Source organism: Meriones unguiculatus, chromosome 3 (assembly GCF_030254825.1).
Source record: "Meriones unguiculatus strain TT.TT164.6M chromosome 3, Bangor_MerUng_6.1, whole genome shotgun sequence".
NCBI classification, from domain to species: Eukaryota; Metazoa; Chordata; class Mammalia; order Rodentia; family Muridae; genus Meriones; species Meriones unguiculatus.
In genome coordinates this window covers 145395401-145416197 of record NC_083351.1, presented here as the reverse complement: position 1 = coordinate 145416197, position 20797 = coordinate 145395401, and the positions used below count along the sequence as shown (strand labels likewise).

General features: G+C 39.4%; 1 protein-coding gene across 3 annotated transcripts in view; it reads left to right on the top strand.

Annotated features, from left to right (window-relative positions):
• LOC110541746 (cytochrome c oxidase subunit 7B2, mitochondrial) overlaps nucleotides 1-19763 on the top strand; it is an 85454-nt gene extending 65691 nt beyond the window's left edge. For all 3 annotated transcript variants that reach the window (XM_060378721.1, XM_060378722.1, XM_060378723.1), the window contains one exon: nucleotides 19348-19763. In XM_060378721.1, the coding sequence (XP_060234704.1) occupies nucleotides 19400-19645 (246 nt within the window). In that variant the 5' untranslated portion in view covers nucleotides 19348-19399 and the 3' untranslated portion in view covers nucleotides 19646-19763. The remainder of the gene's footprint in view (nucleotides 1-19347) is intronic.
• The last annotated feature ends 1034 nt before the right edge of the window (nucleotides 19764-20797 follow it).

Below are 20797 nucleotides of genomic sequence, written 5' to 3'. Positions count from 1 at the left end.
AGCCAAACCTTGGGCAGAGTGCTGGGTGTCTCATGGAATAGTTTGTGGGATAGAAGAAGATAGAGGGGACACTAGCTCCTTCTCTTCGTCTCTCAGTCCCTCCCTCCCGCCATCTACTGCTCTTGAGTAACCTCTCTTTCTTTCTCTGTTCTTGTGAGAGTTGGAGGTATCCTATCTCTGACTCATTCTGGCAGAGAGTTTGTCACTTTTTCTGATCCTCAATTATTAGTTACTTTCAAATATGGCTGCTTCTTTCTAAAAACTAGCTTTACCTTCATTGTTTGGGATTAAAGGTGTGTACTAAGGGCATGTCTGTATTTCAGTGGGGTCATATAGACTTAGAAGGTCTTTGGATGTGATTCCTTGCCAGAGCAGCCATGCTGCTGAATTAAAATTTCTTTACAGAGAATCATGACTTTGAAGCTATATTAGGCTATATAGTGAGGCCATATCTAAAAACAAAAATAAACAAAACAAACCAGGAAAGAAACATGTTTCTATAATATCCAAGCTCCTTTGTGTACTTTGTTTCTCAATTACTGTGTATTTCATCGGGCTGTGATTAGTCAAGGACTCCCCTTTTCCTCAAAATAAAACAAAGAGCAATTTAAAGTAATCTCTATATTTTTCAAATCTGATAAAGTTAATGGCCTGTATGTACCAAAATAAATTTTGTATCTAAGAAGCCAAATACTATGTCAGGGCCAAGTAGCTTAAGTTGCATAACCTTTGTTTATGCAAAATTTATGACATATTTACATAGAAACCTTGCTTGTTTTAATAAAAATGTAATTATAATATATAATACACTTTGACCTCTTGAATATATGAGAAACTTAAACCTAGTAATCTTTCTCAAACTAGAATTTTCATATTAACTTATATTATTTTAAAATAAGTCTGTTCTGTATTTTTGTTGTATTTTTGTTCTGTATTTTGTTGCATAGGTAGAATCTTTAGAGCTTTCTTTATAATTTAGTATCCTCCCTTCAGGAACTTGAAATACAAAGTTGAACAAAATATCATTTCACAAAAGTGAACATCCTGCCACAAGATTGCATCCTGTTGTACTGTTTCTTCTGAAGAATCCTCAGGGTATATCAGTTAACCAAAGTTGAACCCTCTGGCCACTGTTTTTCATTTTCTAATACTGAATCCAAATTGGAAGAGGAAAAAGGTCAAATGCTTACATCTATTAAGAGTCTCAAGAAGTTCTTAAAATGTTATGAAAGTAAGAAAGGAGGGAGCACAGAGAAAAGAACACTGACCTGGCACACTGCAGAGCAGCCATCGCTGCTTCAGGCTTGGGAAGTGAAATTTTTGTCAGATGAGGATTTTCTTTGCAAATGCTCCCACTGTTGTTCAGGTAATGTCAGTAACAAAAGTCTTACACAAACAGGTTTAAGTTATAGGTAAATTTTGGAGAACAGAGATACATTGTAAGCTAATTAAAAATCAGGAGATTTTTAGGAAATGGTAAATATCATAGTCTAATTTTGGCATTTCATTCAAATTGATTTCAAGACTGTACCCTTAATGACCTGAGTTCTAGTTAGCAATTTAAAATAGTTAAAATTCAAAATGCAAATTAGTAGGTGCGTTTTTTAAAAAAAAATACCTTTGTTACAGAAAAGTTAAATGTCTCAATGCTCACTTTTCTATAAGTGTATCACTGACATTATCGAGAAATGACATCCACAATTTCATTTCAATGAGGTTGTTAATATAACATTTCTGGCCTCTGAAGAGTCATGATTTTGGTCTATGCATATGATATTTAATGGATCAAAGTAGGTACGGAGACAAGAAAAACATCTGTACAACTATTGAAACTCCAAGAATATCAGTCATATAATGACCACACATATTGTCTTCTTTGGATGTAAAGATATTCTGGATTTATCAAACAACCTATATTTGGTTTAATGAATGCCTTCTAGAACCATTAAATCATTGGAAAGTACACAGTGATGCATAAGATTGGAACACAGAGCCCTCTTTTGGTGTTCCCCTAAGCTATGCTAGAAAACCTTAACGTAGATATGTTCCAGGCACAAAAAGCATGGCATCCTCTGCTAAGTTTAGAAAGTGCCACATGCTGTCTTTATTGAGGAATTATTGCAGAACATTGAATACCACAGAAATTTTTCAAACTATCTGCTGCCTTTATATTTCCCCAAATGTGTAGATAACCCTGTAGTCTTATTTTCAATTGGTGCTTACCCTTACCTAACAGAACTAGAGAATGGGTATATGGTTGGAAAATAATGAAATGAGGATGTATTCTGATTGCAATTACTGTTAGCTTAGGCATTCCGGCCACTACTATATAGTCCAGTCACTGTGGTTATCTCTGCATTCCATCTAGTTACTTAAGTTCTGAGAGTTTCCTCATCATGAAACACATCCTTGGATGATTGTCATTTCCAAGTGTGTGCACAAAAGAACTCGTGTATAAAACTGAGGACTGGAGGAAAAGCACAGTGGCTGCACCACAGGAGTAGCACATTTGAGCCCTGCATTGACACACCATAGATTCATGTTCTTGCTATTTCTTACTGGAAATTTTATGCTCAGTGAATGGCTTCTGTTACAACAGCATCACCCATTTAAAATCTTTTAAATGTATTATCAAAAAACAAACAAGAATGCCCCTTTGAGGAAGTACTGGACCTGATTGACATTCATTATCAAAAAGAGAGCTGGAGCAGAAAACTTTCAAGAGTGTGCATTTCTTAAATCCTCACCCTCAGGCACCATTGCCTTAGGGAACAAGTCAAAGTTCCTTGTGCGGTTGTCCCTTCCTCCTGGCAGATCAAGTCAGTGATAACCTGCCTTTCTCCCTATTCAGGTAGCATTCACTTATGTAACATTTGAGACTTAACAGCCTTAGGCAAAGACATCAATTCAGTGAGTTGGGATATGATGCCATTACTTATAAAATATAGCCATTGTTCAATATTTGCTCCAGTACTTTTTCTCTTTGCAGGGTTCCCACATTTCTTGTGAAAAGCATGAAAGCTTGAGTAGTAATGATGGGAGACACTTTGCACAATCTGTGCTTAATCCCTCCTTGAGTCCTCTGACACACACATAAATGAGCTAAAACCACTGCAGGTTATGTGCATTTCATTTGAAGAAGATTGCCTTTTTATTGTTCTTAGTTTGCATTGATATTCTGAAGCTGTAAAAAGAAAGACTAGAAATAAAAATCAGGTAGAAATGAAGGTGCTACAGTTGAATAATGTCCAAGAGCTAGCTTTGAAAACAAGTAATTTATTATACAGCAGAGCACCACCCTTAATACCCTTAAATGCTGCCAGCTCTTTCTGTTGGCTAGCTTAATCTCAGGTGTCTGTACAGCTCTTGCATAGCTCAGGAGCTGCTTTCTAATCCACCATGGTGCTGAACCCACTACAGCTTTCCTCTTTAAAGTATGCTCTCCTTGGGAAGGCCAAGAGCGCCCAGAGCTGGATTACACCCCACAAATAGTCTTATCTGTAGTCCATATGCATGTATAATGGTACAACTTGCAAAAGAACTTACTTCAGAAATACAGATTCTTAGGCAGTTCCCCAGATACTCTCATATTTGATGTGGGACAAGAATCTATTTTTATAACAAAGACACTCATAGAATCTGGAAGGGTTGGGACAAAATTAAATAAATTCAATATTTATTACTTTATCAGCGTTTTGTTGAAAGGAAACAGAACTTGGATGGATTTAAGTGAGTGGTTGATGTTTTACTGCATAGTATGGGATCAGTTCCTAATAAGTTTGCAACCCATGATGGGATATAGAAAAATGCATTTTCTTCATACTTAAGTTGCCATTTGCACTAAGTGAAATGATACGATTCTTGGTGGAACCAATGAAAGGCAGGGCTGGAAATGTAAATGTACCGCAGTGGTTGGGTGTTTGCTTAATATGAGCAGAGCCCTGGGCTCAATCCCTAACACTAACGAAGCAAAACAGAAGTTAAAAGAACCCATTTTCTTCCATATTCAACAGCAGAGAACAATCAGAGAAAATTTTGTACTAAGACACCATTGCTGGAAGATGATACAGCTGATATATAGTGGCTAAAAGCAGGGACAGTACAACAAATATTAAAATGTATAAGCTAATGCCATACCAGGCAGTTATCACTTGACATTATGTGTCAATTGAATTTTATTGTGAAGACCTGGTATAATTTTTTAATTTAATTTTTATGTTAATTACAGTTAATTCATTTTTGTCTCCCAGCTGTAGCCCCTCTCTTATTCCCTCCGAATATTACCATCCCTCCCTCATGTCCTCCCACATTCCTCTCCAAGTCCACTATGAGAGGAGGACTCCTCTTCTTCCATCTGACCCTAGCTTATCAGGTCTCATCAAGACTGGCTCCATTGTCTTCCTCGGTGGCCTGGCAAGGCTGCTCCACCCTCAGGGGGAGGTGGTCAAAGAGCCAGCCACTGAGTTCATGTCAGAGACAGTCCCTGTTCCCCTTACTAGGGAACCCACTTGGATACTGAGCTGCCATGGGCTACATATGAGCAGAGGTTCTAGGTTATATCCATAAATTGTCCTTAGTTGGAGTATCAGTCTCAGAAAACACCCCTTTGCTCAGATTTTTTGCTCTGTTGCTCTCCTTGTGGAGCTCCTGTCCTCTCCAGGTCTTACTATCTCCCCCTTCTTTCCTTAGATTCCCTGCACTCTGCCCAAAGTTTGGCTATGATTCTCGTCACCTGCTTTGATACACTGCTGAGCAATGTCTTTCAGAGGCCCTCTGTGGTAGACTCCTGTCCTGTTTCCTGTTTTCTCCTTCTTCCAATGTCCATCCCGTCTTTCTGAGTGAGGATTGCTCATCCTACCAAAGGTCCTTCTTCTTTAGACCTACTGGGAAAGGACCTACTATAATTTAATCACATCACATGAATCATCTCTGATGACTGAGAGTGATAACTGTGACACTGAAGAATCAGGATCCTGTTTCCTATCCTTAAAATTAAAGAGAACCATTATATCAAATAAGGCAGATATTTGTTGGTCAGTATTGGGATAACCAGGTGATACATTTCCCTTGGGATTCTTTCAAGATTCTGTTCCTTTGTAATCAAGTATCTATCCCCACATAATCATAGAGCACCTCGGTTATTATTTTTTCTCTATTCTGCACCCAGACTCTGATTCCACAGGTTCAACTATAAGCTAGTATATCTAGTGATTTTAAAATGGGACAGATATTTTAGCTAAAAATCTTAACCTAGAAACAAAGACATTAGAATTTTCAATAAGATTTTATTGTCCTAGCACTTTTTATTTATTTTTTCTCTGCTGTAAGTACTTCAAATCCTTATTACCCCTTTAAGAAACATTGTTATAAATACTTCTTTAATGAATGTAGAATCTGGGATTTTACAGCTATTTTCTGGTGGGTGCATATATGTCTGCATATCTGTCTGACTGTGTGTCTATGTGTGCATTTCTGTCAATCACACATAAGGCCTCACATGTACTAGGCAAGTGGCATCAGCTCATCTACACTGAGCTATATCTTTAGATCTGTTAAGTCTGATTTACCCCCTTATTTTATTCTATTCCAATCTTTATGTGACGCTCAGTGATTTTTTTTTCCATGCAAACATCAATGTTTCTCAGTAGCAAATAGAATCGTTTTAAAGGAGAATTTGACATTTCATGTTAAGTATATCATCTTAAGGTATTTCATTATAAAATCACATAAGTGTCATCATAAAACTAAATTAATTCTTTTTATGTTTAAAATTTAATAAAACTATAAACCCAAACCATATTTTCAAGGTAAAAGTAAAAACAGCAAATCCAACAAAGAATACTTAAGTTTTCCATATTATTTCAGTACAAACATTAATCATTCTTCTGAAACTAATACCAGTTGTGGTGATCATACTTTCCTTTTTAAAAATATCTGCAATTGCTACAGTAAGTTTTGGTGTAACTGAAGAGTTTTAGTTAGCCTGCGTATAACTCCATTTTGAAATAAAGAGCCATCTTGACTGGGAGCTGAACTCAGGTACCAGGAGATATCACAGTACACTTGGCAGACAACAAAGTTAACTCTCCCAGCAACAGCCTCCAGGAAATATCACAGAATAAATGCTTCAGAGAAAATAGAGACAAACTCCCTGGCAATAATTAATGAGAATCGGTTGGGAATCGGGTGGAAAAATTCTCCCCCATGTTTCAGATATAGTTTAGAAGAATAGCCATTGTGATTTTAGGCCTTAGCAATTGTGACTATGTGCCTCAGAGACCAGGTCATCTTGCCCCTCTAACTCTTACTAATCCTGTAACATCAAGACATGCCCCCCCCCCTGCTTGCTGCTATGGAAACCCCATGTTCACAGACTTTCCCTTTAAAAATCCTGCTCACTCAGAGCTCGAGGTTCCACTTCCCTACTGCTGCGTCAGTGAGACTTGGGTACCGAGTTCGATTGCTCTCCTAATAAAGCTCTCTTGCAATTGCATCGAGTTGTCTCCTGGTGGTCTCTGAGGGTCCCATGAACCTGGCATTACATAACTCTGTTCTTATTTTTTTTTTTGCTTTTATGTGAATATATCATATAAATGTAAAATGCACATACACTCTTTTTTTAAAGGTTTATTTTTATTTTATGTGTATGGTTGATCAGCCTGCATACATGTATGCCTGTGCATCCGCATTTATGCAGTGCCTGCTGAAGCTAGAGGAGGATGACAAATGCCATGAAACTAGAGTTAACAGATAATTATCAGGCACAATGTGGGTACTAGGAACCAAATTGGTTCTGCTAGAAAGAGCAACAAGTGCTCTTAACTTCTGCACCATCTCTTCAGCCTCCGAATATATTTTAAAACCAACTCAGACAAATAATTTTAGATACTAGTGCAAGTAAAATATACAGAAGCAACATTATCCAAATCTTCTATTATTTATTTTATTTTATTTTATATTATCACAAAAGTTAAGGTGCAGGATGAAAAATCCTCAGTAGCAAGGACTGAATCTAAAAAATTCTTTCTCAGCAGTAGGAACTAGAATGTCAGGTCCAAATTTCATAAGAGACATGAGAAATCTTTACTGTGCTTTCCAGTGTTACATCTACTGGGCTAAATGGCTAAGGTGCTACAGAAGTCACCTCATTCTTTCTGTTATTCTAGACCTCTGAGGATACTTTGTTGCTTCAACTATGTGTTTCTCCCAGGTTTTTGTTTGGTCTGCTTCTATTTCTTACTAGCCTCTAAAGACTATAAGTGTCACCTCATCTGGAACCATTCAAAGACTCCCAGATTGCTCTCTTGTCTACAGTAACAGCACCCTGTGCTCCTTGCTCATTTACCCAAGTGCATCCTTAGACATGGCTGTGCCTGCCCTCTGTGTGCAAAAACCTTATTGAACACGTGTAGTGCTTCTTGCTCTGAGTGTAGGGAAGGCCTCACAAGTCACTATGTGAAATGAAAATACAGAAAATTTTAGGGAACCATGTTCAATTAAACGGTTATCTCTGTTAACCACAGGGGTTTGGTTAGTTGGTTTCATTTATGGTTAGCTTTTCAATATTTAGTGTTGACTATCTGTAAGAAATCAAAGTACACTCCAAAAACCCCTTGGATTTAAAAACAAAGATCTTGTGTTAATATCATATCCTGTTACTTGTTTTTATTTAAAATGGACCACCCTTTCTCTCTGTCTGGCAAAATAAAGGCTAATTTTCTTTCTTTTTTTACATTTTATTTTCTTTGTATCCCAACTATATCTCCTTCCTTTTCCCCCTCCCAATCTCACCTCACTTTCTCATCTCCTCCCATGCTACTCTCTAAGTCCACTGATAGTGGAGGTCTTCCCCTTCCATCTGACCCTAGCTTATCAGGTCTCATTAGGATTTTCTGCAATGTCCTCCTCTGTAGCCAGGCAAGTCTGCTCTTCCCTCAGGGAGGGGTGGTGGTTAAGGAGCCAGCCACTGAGTTCATGTCAGAGACAGTCCCTGTTTCCCTTTCTAGGGAACCTTCTTAGATACTGAGCTGCCACGAGCTGCATCTGAGCAAGGGTTCTAGGTTATATCCATAAATGAATCTTGGTTGGAGTATCAATCACAGAAAAGAACCCTGTGCCCAGATATTTTGGTTCTCTTGCCACCTTATGGAGCTCCTGTCCTCTCCAGCTCTTACTATTTCCCCCTTCTTTCATATGATTCCCTACATTCTGCCCAAAGTTTGGTTATGAGTCTCAGCATCAGATTCTGCTAGGCAGAATCTTTCAGAGATCCTCTGTGGTAGGCTCCTGTTCTGTTCCTTGTTTTATCCTTCTTCCAATGTCCATCCCATTTATCTTTCTAAGTGAGGATTGAACATCTTACCCTGTGTCCTCCCTGGTTTAGCTTCTTTTTTTTTTTTTTTTAATGCAGTTTATTCAGGAACCTTGAGCAATCATCTGACCCTGAGGAAAGCCAGCCCACAGCTTAAATAGCCACTGGGTAGCCAACCCCAGAGTGCCACGTGGGTAATGCAGATAGGTCCACATACATGGAAGCAAGCCAGATCCTCAGCCTTAGCCAAATGTGGAGTTGTTTGTGACAGAGAGCACTCACCATCGGGAAGGTGGAAGGCAGAAACCAGCTCCATCCCCCTTTTTGTTTTAGATGCATCAGGCAAGAGTAGAGGTCTGATCTCTGATATTAGAAATAAATTGGGACTTTGTACTGATGTTCATTTAGGTGTCATCCACCCAAAGAGCATCAGACCCATCCGATACCTTTTTCTCAGAGGCGGGACCTGGGGCATCAACCCGCATGCAATCAGACATGCTCTTCTCTGGGTCCAAAGCAGCTGACCCTGAGTGCAGTGCTTAGCCTCGCATCCTGAGCATAACATTTTAGCTTTTTATGGTAGCCAACCATGCTTGGGGAGACTGTCCTGCTTCAATGGCTGTAAAGGCCTGAATGATCATGGCTGCATTACGCTGTTGTGAGACTCTAATCTTGCATATATACCACAGGCAAACCAAGGAGACCAACACCAGAAGGCCTGCTAACGCTCCCATGCCTGCCCACTCCTTCAGATGATTCATGGCTGCAGCAATCCATGATGATAATCCTGTGGCTAGTCCTGCGTCCACTCTGGTAGAATTTACTGTGACAATGGCCACTTTCAGCTGCTCCATCATAGTATCGAATTCTCCAGTCCAATTACCTAAAATATAGCTAGACAATTGTTTAGACAGATTTGCAGCACAGGAAAAATTCTCCTGCTGTATGCTAGTGACTCAGAGTCCAGCATACTTTCATTGACAGCCAAGTTGAGCGATTTGCCATAGGGTATCAATTTACTCCTGCACGAGGTCAATCCTCTGATTGAACACCATCAAGCCTCCTTTTAGTTGAGCATTAATTCCTTTTTGTACAACTAAGGCATGAGCTACATTGGCTAAAAGATTATTCAGGGTCTGAGCAGTCTGCACAGTATGACTCATGGCTAATGCCACGGTGGTAGCTCCAACAGCCGCCAATGAGATGGCAGTAACAATGGCGGCTGTAATTCCAAGATCCCTCTTCTGTCTGAAGAGAGTCATAGCGTGAGGGGCATCAATGGGCACAGGCACCCAACGAGTCATGCGAGTAACCAGGGCATATCTAAATTTACTAGCATTCCAGCATTGGGCAAAAAAGCAAGTATCATTACCACAATTACTTGGCTCTATCTGGCTAATAATGAATAAAAACGGGGGATATAAACAAACAGGTGTGGGCTTATGGGAAATATTATGGGAAGCCTTAACCCCCTCATTGGAACATCCTGCATCAGTTCTAGAACTAGCAGTGGTGATGTCCGAGGTCTGAGTAGGTTCAGGAGACCATTGCCCCCAGGGGCGAGACGTGCTCCATGTAAATTGACTAATTCCATGTTTTCCTCCACTTTTGAAAGTCATTTAAGGCCTGTTTAGCTTCTTTAGGTGTACAGATTTTAGTATGTTTTTCCTATATTATAGGTCTAGTACCACTTATAAGTGCATATATGCCATGTGTATCTTTTTGCTTCTGGTCTGCCTCTCTCAGGATAATCTTTTCTAGATCTCACCATTTGCCTGCAAATTTCATGATTTCCTTGTGTTTAATTGCTGAGTAGTATTCCATTGTGTAAATGTATCACAATTTCTCTATTCCTCCGTTGATGGACATCTGGGTTGCTATTATGAATAAAACTGCTACAAACATGGTTGAACAAATGTCATTGTTGGGTACTTCAGTCCATTTTGGATATATGCCTAGGAGAGGTATAGCTGAATCTCTAGGAAGCACTGTTCCTAAGTGTCTGAGAAAGTGCCAGATTGATTTCCAAAGTGGTTGTACAAGTTTATCTTCCTACAGCAATGGAGGGGTTCTCCTTTCTCCACAACCGCTCCAGCATGTAATGTCACTTGAGTTTTTGATATTATGTGTGTAAAGTGAAATCTCAGGGTCATCTTGATTTGCATCTCCTTGATGACTAAGTAGGTTGGACATTTCTTTAAGTGTTTCTCTGGCATTCAATATTCATCTACAGAGAATTCTCTTTTTAGCTCAATACCCCATTTTTTAACTGGATAACTGAATTTGGTGCTTTTTAATTTCTTGAGTTCTTCATATCTTCTGGATATTAGCCCTCTGTCAGATATAGGGCTGGTGAAGATCCTTTTCTAGTCTGTAGGCTGTCGTTTTGTTCTGATGACAATGTCCTTTACTTTGCAGAAGCTTTTCAGTTTCATGAGGTGCCATTTATTGATTGTTGATCTTAGAGCCTGTGCTGTTGGTATTGTGTTCAGGAAGTTGTCTCCTGTGACAGTGAGTTCTAGGCCCTTCCCTACTTTTCATTCTAACCTATTTAGTGTGTCTGGTTTCATGTTGAGGTCTTTGATCCACTTGGACTTTAGTTTTGTGCAGGGTGACCAATATGGAACTATTTTTATTTTTCTGCATGTAGACATCCAGTTGGACCAGCATTATTTCTTGAGAATGTTGTCTTATTTTTCCATTGAATGACTTTGGATTCTTTGTAAAACATCAGGTTCTATAAGTGTGTGGGTTTATTTCTGGGTCTTCTGTTTGGTTCCAGTGATCCACCATTTTGTTTTTATGCCAATACCATGCTGTTTTTATTATTGTTGCTCTGTAGTAGCTTGATATCACGGATGGAGATACTTCCAGACAATCTGTTGTTGTACAGGATCCTTTTGGAAATTTTGGGTTTTTTTAAGTTGATTTTGTTGCCAGCCCGTTTGCTGAAGGTGTTTATCAGCTGTAGGAGTTCCCTGGTAATATTTTTGGGTTTGCTCAAGTATACTATCATATCATCTGGGAATAGTGATACTTTGACTTCTTCCTTTCTGATTTGTATCCCGTTGATTTCCTTTAGTTGTCTTATTGCTCTTGCTAGATACAGAGAAAGTAGGCAGCCTTGCCCTGGGTTTGATTTAAGTTTCTCTCCATTTAGTTTAATGTTGGCTATGGGCTTGCTGTATGTTGTCCTTACTCTCTTTAGGTATGTGCTTTGTATTCCTGATCTCTCCAAGACTTTAAACATGAATGGGTGCTAAATTTTCTCATATGCTTTTTCAGCATCTAAGGAGATGATCATGTGGTTTTTCTCTTTCAGTTTGTTTATGTGGTAAATTACATTGATGGATTTCTGTATGTTAAACCACCCTTGCATGCCTGGAATGAAGCCTACTTGGTCATGGTGGATGATATCTTTGATATGTTCTTGGATTTGCTTTGCAAGGATTTTATTGAGTATTTTTGCAGCAATATTTATAAGAGAGATAGGTCTGAAGTTCTCTTTTTTTGTTGGGTCTTTGTGTGGTTTAGGTACCAAGGTGACTGTGGCTTCATAGAATGAGTTTGGTAATGTTCCTTCTGTTTCTATTTTGTGGAATAATTTGAAGAGAATTGGAGTTAGCCCTTCTCTGAAAGTCTGGTAGAATTCTGCACTGAAACTATCTGGCCCTACAGGGTTTTTTTTGTTTGTTTGTTTTTGTTTGTTTGTTTTTGTTTTTTTGTTTTTGGAAGGGAGACTTTTGGCTTCTATTACCTTGGGGGATATAGGAATATTCAATCTATTTACCTGATCTTGATTTAATTTTGGTAGATGAACTCTATTAACAAAATTGTTCATTTCATTTAGATTTTCAAATTTTGTGTCGTATAGGCTTTTGTAGTAAGACTTAATGATTGTTTAGGTTTCCTCAGTGTCTGTCCTTATGTCTCCCTTTTTGTTTCTGATTTTGCTGATTTGGATAGTCTCTCTCTGCCTTTTAGTTAGTTTGGCTAAGGGTTTGTCTATCTTGTTGATTTTCTCAAAGAACCAGCTCTTGGTTTCATTGTTTCTTTGAATTCTTTCATTTGTTTCTAATTTATTGATTTCAGCCAGGAGCTTGAATATTTCCAGCTGTCTACTCCTTTTTGGTATGTCTGCTTCCCCCCTCCCCCCTAGGGCTTTCAGGTAAGCTGTTAAGTCGCTTGTATGTGATGTTTCAAATTTTTCCTTTTTTTTTTCCTTTTTTTCTTATTCGTTACATTTTATTAACTCTGTATCTCAGCTGTATCCCCCTCCCTCATTCCCTCCCAATCCCACCTTCCCTCCCTCCTCTCTGCCCTTCCCCTTTCCAAGTCCACTGATGGGGACTTGGAATGGATGACCTCCCCATTCATCTGACCCTGTTTTACCAGGTCTGCAAAGTCCTCCTCTGTGGCCTAACAGGACTGTTCTTCCCTTGGGGGGTGGGGAAGTCAAAGAGCCAGCCACTGAGTTCCTGTTAGAAATAGTCCTTGTTCCCCTTACTATAGGAAACCAATTGGTTACTGAGCTACCACGGGCTACATCCGAGCAGAGGTTCTAGGTTATATCCATACATGGTCATAACCAAATCTTCGGCAGAGTACAGGGAATCATATGAAAGAAGGGGAGTTAGTATGATGGGGAAAGAAAAGGAGCTCCACAAGGACCAAATATATCTGGGCACAGGGTCTTTTCTGAGACTGACATTCAAATTTTTTTCTTAAAGGCAGTTAGTACTATGAATTTTCCTCTTAGCACTGCTTTCATTGTGTCCCATAAGTTTGGGAATGTTGTGCCTTCATTTTCATTGAATTCTAGGAAGTCTTTAATTTCTTTATTTCTTCCCTAACCCAGCTGTCATTGAGTGAGTTGTTCAGTTTTCACATGTTAGTGTAGGCTTTTTGATATTTCTGTTGTTTTTGAGGTCCATATTTAGTCCATGGTGGTCAGATAGGATACAAGGGATTATTTCAATCTTCTTGTATTTGAGGCTTGCATTGTAACCAAATATATGGTCTATTTTGGAGAAGGTTCCATGAGTGCTGAAAAAGAGGTATACTCTTTTGAATTTGGGTGAAAACTCCTGTAGTTCTATAGGTCCATTTTGATTTAGCGCCTCTGTAAGTGCCCTTATTTCCCTGTTTAGCTTCGGTCTGGATGATCTGTCCCTTGGTGAGAGTGGAGTGTTGAAGTCTCCCACTATTAAGGTGTTGGGATCTATGTGTGATTTCAGCTTTAATAATGTTCCATTTACAAATGTAGGTGTTCTTGTATTCGGGGCATAGATGTTCAAAATTGTGATGTCCTCCTGGTGAATTTTTCCTTTAATGAGAATGAAGTGGGCTTCCTCATCTTTTTTGATTAATTTTGTTTGAAAAGCTATTTTATTAGATAAATAGGATAGCTACCCCAGCTTGTCTTTTTGGGTCCATTTGCTTGAAAAACATTTTTCCATCCCTTTACTCTGAGGTAGTGTTTATCTTTGTTGCAGCTGTGTGTTTCTTGGATGCAGCAGAATATTAATCCTGTTTCTGCAACCATTCTGTTAGTCTGTGTCTTTTCATTGGCGATTTGAGTCCATTGATGCTGATAGATAATAGTGACCAATGAATATCAGCTCCTATTATTGTGGAGTTGGTAGTGTTACTGTGATTCTTTGCTTGTTTTCTTTTAATTTTTGTTGTGAAGTTATCTGTATCCTATGTTTTCTTGGGTGTAGTTGTTTTCATTGGATTGGAGTATTCTAGTATCTTCTGTAGGGCTGGTTTGCTGTATAGATACTTCTTTTTTTTTTTTTCTCAATGCAGTTTATTCAGAAACCTTGAACAATCCTTGGACCCTGAGGAAAGCCAGCCCACAGCTTAAATAGCCTCTGGGTAGCCAACCCAGGCGTGCCACGTGGGCAATGCAGATAGGTCCACATACATGGAAGCAAGCCAGATCCTCAGCCTTAGCCAAATGTGGAATTGTTCCTGACAGAGAGCACTCACCATCGGGAAGGTGGAAGGCGGAAACCAGCTCCATCTTTAAGGCATAGCATTCCGCAGCTCTCTACAGTTCCCCCTTTTTGTTTTAGATGCATCAGGCAAGAGTAGAGGTTTGATCTCTGATATTAGAAGTAAATTGGGACTTTGTGCTGATGTTCATTTAGGTGTCTTCCACCCAAAGAGCATCAGACCCGTCCGATACCTTTTTCTCAGAGGCGGAACCTGGGGCATCAACCCGCATGCAACCAGACATGCTCTTCTCTGGGTCCAAAGCGGCTGACCCTGAGTGCAGTGCTTAGCCTCGCATCCTGAGCATAACATTTTAGCTTTTTATGGTATCCAACCATGCTTGAGGAGAATGTCCTGCTTCAATGGCTGTAAAGGCCTGAATGATCAAGGCTGCATCACACTGTTGTGAGACTCTAATCTTGCATATATACCACAGGCAAACCAAGGAGACCAACACCAGAAGGCCTGCTAACGCTCCCATGCCTGCCCATTCCTTCAGATGATTCATGGCTGCAGCAATCCATGATGATAATCCTGTGGCTAGTCCTGCGTCCACTCTGGTAGAATTTACTGTGACAATGGCCACTCTCAGCTGCTCCATCGTAGTATTGAATTCTCCAGTCCAATTACCTAAAATATAGCTCGACAATTGTTTAGACAGATTTGCAGCACAGGAAAAATTCTCATGTCATGCTAGTGACTCAAAGTCCAGCATATTTTCATTGACAGCCAAGTTGAGCGATTTGCCATAGGGTATCAATTTGCTCCTGCACGAGGTCAATCCTCTGATTGAACACCATCAAGCTTCCTTTTAGTTGAGCATTAATTCCTTTATGTACAACTAAGCCATGAGCTACATTGGCTAAATGATTGTTCAGGGTCTGAGCAGTCTGCCCAGTATGACTCATGGCTAATGCCCTGGTGGTAGCTCCAACAGCCGCCAATGAGATGGTAGTAACAATGGTGGCTGTAGTTCCAAGATCCCTTTTCTGTCTGAAGAGAGTCATAGCGTGAGGGGCATCAATGGGCACAGGCACCCAACGAGTCATGCGAGTAACCAGGGCATATCTAAATTTACTAGCATTCCAGCATTGGGCAAAAAAGCAAGTATCATCACCACAATTACTTGGCTCTATCAGGCTAATAATGAATAAAAATGGGGGATATAGACAAACAGGTGTGGGCTTATAGGAAATATTATGAGAAGCCTTAACCGCCTCGTTGGAACATCCTGTGTCAGTTCTAGATACTTCTTAAATTTAGTTTTGTCATGAATTTTTTTTTTCTCTATCTATGTTGATTGAAAGCTTTGTTGGGTATAGTAATCTAGGTTGATATCTGTGGTCCCTTAGAGTCTGCATTACATCTTCCCAGGCCCTTCTGGTGTTCATAGTTTCTGATGAGAAGTCTGGCGTGATTCTGATAGGTCTACCTTTATATGTTACTTCGCCTTTTTCCCTTGCTGCTTTTAATATCTTTTCTTTGTTCTATAGATTTAGTGTTTTGACCATCATGTGATATGAGGAGTTTCTTTTCTGGTCTAGTCTATTTGGTGGTCTGTAGGCCTTTTGTATGTTTATGGCCATCTCTTTCTTTAGGTTGGGAAATCTCTTTTCTATGATTTTCATGAAAATATTTTCTGCACCTTGGAGCTTGGAATATTCTTTTTCATTAATTTCTATTATTCTTAGATTTCGCCTTTTCATTGCATCCTTGATTTCTTGGATGTTTTGTGTTTGGGAATTTTCTGATTTTTCTTTTTCTTTGAGAGAAATATCAATTTCTGCAAGTGTATTTTCAGCACCAGAGATTCTCTTTTCCATCTCTGGCAGTCTATTGGTGATGCTTACCTTTGTGGTTCCTGATCTTTTCTCTAAGTTCTCCAGCTTCAGGGTTTTCTCTGATGTCATTTTCTTTATTGATTCTAATGCTGTTTTCATGCCTTGTACCATTTCCATCATCTGTTTGAATGTTGATTCCTGTTTCTCTATGATGGTCTCTATTTTTTGTTGTTTCCTCTCTGTATGCCCCTAATTGTGCCTCTATTTTTTTGGCTATATTTGCCTGTATTTCTTTGAGAGTTTTGTTTATTTCCTCTTTATTTACCTCCATTTGTGTGGCTATTTCTTTGAGAGATTTGTTTGTTTCCACTTTATGTGCCTCTAATAACTAGATAAGCATAGCGTAAAATCATTTTCCTATGTTTCCGATGAATTGGAGAATCCCTTGATTTTCGGGGTTGCTAGTGAGGCCATAATGTCCTGATTTTTTGTTGGATGTGTTTTTATGCTGACATCTGGCATCTGCTTATCTGTAACCTTCACTGTTTGTTCCTGGAGTCTGTAGTTCAGACTTGTACAGTCTTTCTCAGGTGTCTTGAGTATTCTTTAGGAAGATGAGATAGGTTCAGGGTAGCCTGTACAGTCACTGTCTGGGAGGCCCTGCAGGGTCCATAAAGCTGCTTGAGGTCCTGGACCAGGAAGGTTGGTACTGTGGACCCTGGACCCAGAAGGCTGGTACTATGGATCTGGGACCAGAAGGCTGCCACCTAAGAGCTAGAAGCTCCACCTCTGCAGTCTCAGCCACCAGGCAGTGAGTTCTGTGCTAAGGGTCTCAGCCACTGTGAGCTGGCTCTGCTGAGGAGGATGGAGGCCCGAAAAGGGAAATTGCAGGGGGATCAAATGTTCACCACTCTCCGTCCCCAGAGACATCTGTTGTTAACCTGAATCTATGGTCTCAGCTCACGTGATATCCCCTCTCATGCAGGAAGCCTCAATATCGATTTTCTAGCTTCAACTGCCTCTCCATTCACCAGTTTCAGAGTCTCAGATCCTTAGCCTTTCAGATACAGTGAGCTTTGGTTGCCACCATCTTAGATCCCCAATTTTCTTTCTTCATTGTTGCTTGACTTACTTTTATGGCCCTTAATGATTGAAATTACTGTTGTTACCAGAGAAATTTCAAATCAATACACTTTCTTCCTAGATTTAGACTGTAGTCCAGTACTGGTTATTCTTTTTCCTTAACTTAACCTAAACATCACTGTTTAAAATACTTGCACAGCCTTTTTATCTGACAGAACACTACATTTTGTTTGTGTATATTTACTTAGAACATATTCCCTTCATTTTATTGATGCAAGGGTGGAAGAACCTTTACTTTGTTATTATTACCTAGAGAAATCCACCTTTTTGTGGTCTTTTTTCATCAGAGAATGTATACTGTAAGAAACATTTCCTTTTGAATATTATCAAACTGTCCATTGTATGCTTCTGTATGGCTGTTAGAACGCACATATTTAGTTGTTTCTGTACTAAGCTAAGGATACATGATCATACAAAATTCATTACAGAATTATCAACTGGAATTTAACAATGTGGAAAAGGCTTAAAATCAGTGGATTCTTAATTTTCATATTTGCTTCATAAATCAAAATACACACAAGGCAGATGTTGCTGATACCAGCAGGAAGGAGGAATGAGAAGATTGCAGTTGTATTACTTACATTTTTTTTTTATAACAGAATTCCTAACACAGACAAGGAAGAATTTATCGTGGACCAGAGTTCAGGGGTTATACTTCATTATTGTGAGGAAGTCCTGGTGACAGGAATACAAATTGGCAATAGATGTGAAGACCATGGGCGAATACCATGGTCTTATACCTGGGCAAATTAGGACACAGATGAGACAGGAAAATAGGACAAGAACATGAGATAGGAAAAAGATCTTGGTGGAAATCTCAAAGTGTACACACTAGAAATTTGCTTCTCCCAGCAAGGCTCTACCTCTTAAAAGTTCCACAGCTTTCTAAAATATCCCCACAAAGCAGAAATCACGGGGTCAAATATATGAGATCTTATATTCAAATGTTGCAGCAATATTTTATTAATGGAATGCAATGCTAAGTAAATACTAGAGAGCAATTTCTAGAGGGAAATTCTCAAAAGTCAATTTATTAGAAGAAAATGTAGATGGAAGAGCATCATAGATACAGGAATATCTGAAAAATGAACTATGTTATGATTGTGTGCAATCAGTGTCAGTAAAGCCAAAGTTTCTGGATTGCAGCTTCTCAATGTGGGAAATAATGAAGTCGGTTACAAAGCAGCAGACATGAGGCAAAGACGTAGTTATTGTAAATTATTCTCTGATACTGTTCTTTCCAAATGACCAAACAGGAAGAAATAAAAGAACAGCAGAAAGAAATGTGACACATGCTGTGATTGGTTCATAATCCTGACAGAAAGCTAGAATGTTTAGTAGGTTTTCGATAAGCTAGTTTGATGTGTAACAAATGGTTCTGTGTAACTCTCTTGGGCATTTTGATAAGCGTGGATTCTGCACATGGAAAAGCCTTTGCATGCTTTTGATGAGGACAAAATATTTAACACCGTCTGCTGTGTTGTTATTTTGTGTTATCACACGCAATCTTCACCATACTGTTACCAGCTTGACAGCGAAGGCAAAACAAAGGGATTTTTCCATAACTGCTCATATTTTTTCAGTCAAGCAGTACCTTAGCTGAAATTAGAATCCATACATTTTGATGTCAGAGTCACATTCCTGGGTTTGGCGAGCCATCTTACCGGGAAGCGTTTACTTCATTAGCCAGGGGACATGAGTTCATTTCCCTAGCAGCTGTATAAATGCTGTATATGGCCATGCACATATCTAATCCCAGCAATGTGAGACAAGGACTGTAGATCCTGGGCTCTGAACTAGACAGTCTAGATGAAACCATGAGGAGATGCAGTCATCAACCTTTGTCCCAAAAACTAAATTGGGAAAAGGTACAAGACGGACTGCCCTGGAAATTTGGCTTCCACATGGGTGTTCTTTCCTCCCCTTCTCTCTCCTCCTTCCCTCCCCCTCCCTTATCCCTCCATCCCTTCCTCTCCTCTCACAGAAATGAACCATCATAACTGCTCCAGGTTTCATGTAGGTCTGTGGGCCTACATGAAACAGTGTAATGAAGGAGGAACTGAATTCAGATCAGATGTCATTGCTGAGGTTACCTTATGTTTTGTTTTCTAGATCTCTGGAAATAGACCTATCTCTGCAATCAATAGTAATCCCTTCATAGTTCATGATGTTTCCTTTGGCCAGATATGCACTAAACCATCTCAAGATTCGAAGCACCCTGAAAGTTTTGGGAAGACAGACCCACACAAAGCCCTCAATGGACTTTCATGATAAATATGGCAATGTGGTGCTAATTAGTGGATCCACTTTCTGTTTTGTTGGATATGTGTTTTATATGACACAAATGGGAATAGAATGGAACCTATCTCCTGTTGGCAGAGTTACCCCAAAAGAGTGGAATGAATCTTAGTAGCTATCCCAGATACAATAATAGAGAATTGTCTCAAAACAAATATGTCATGGAAATGCTCTTCTGTTCATTAAAATATAGTATAACATAAATAAAATTGATTTAAAAGTACTAACAAGTTATCAGAAAGTATCATTTTGTTCCTGGAAGTAACACACTTAACAGTAGCTACAAATACTGGAGAGTGTGGATACAGTATCTTTGAAAGTATAGTTTTATTCTAGTTATCTGTCTTCAGTAGGCATTCATACATACATAACTTAGAAATTAATTTAATTGTAACCAATGCATATTGTTTTATCAGTAACTGCCCTGTTACTGTGTGTGTGTGAAGAAAACATTTTAAATTTTATTTATTACAATTTATTCATTTTGTATCCCAGCTGTAGCCCTCTTCCTCATCCCCTCCTAATCCCACCCTCTTTCTTCTCCCATGCTCCTCCACCAGTCCACTGATGGGGGAGGTCCTCCCCTTCCATCTAACCCTAGACTATCAGGTCTCATCAAGACTGGCTGCATTGTCTTCCTCTGTGACCTGGTAAGGCTGCTTCCCCCTCAGGGGAATGTGATCAAAAAGCCAGCCACTGATTTCATGACAGAGACAGTCCCTGGGATACATCTGTGCAGGGGATCTAGGTTATCTCCATGAATGGTCTTTGGTTGGATTATCAGTCTCAAAAAAGACTCCTGTGCTCAGTGTTTTGTTGTTGTTGTTGTTCTTGCTCTGTTGCTCTCCTTGTGACATCTGTCCCACCATGTCTTTCATCTCCCTCCTGCTTTCATAAGATTCCCTACACTCTTCCCAAAGTTTGGCTATGGGTCGCAGCATCTGCTTTGATACCCTGCTAGGTAGAGTCTTTCAGAAGCCCTCTGTGGTGGATCATGTCCTGTTTCCTCTTTTCTCCCTCTTCCGATGTCTATCTGGTTGCTTTTCGGAATGAGGATTGAGCACCTTACCCTGGGTCCTCCTTCTTACGTAGCTTCTTTAGGTGTACAGATTTTAATATGTTTATCCTATATCATATGTCTAATATCCACTAATAAGTAAGTATATACCATATGTGTCTTTCTGATTCTGGGTTACCTCACTCAGGATGATCGTTTCTAGTTCCTACCATTTGCCTGCAAATTTCATGATTTCCTTGTTTTAAA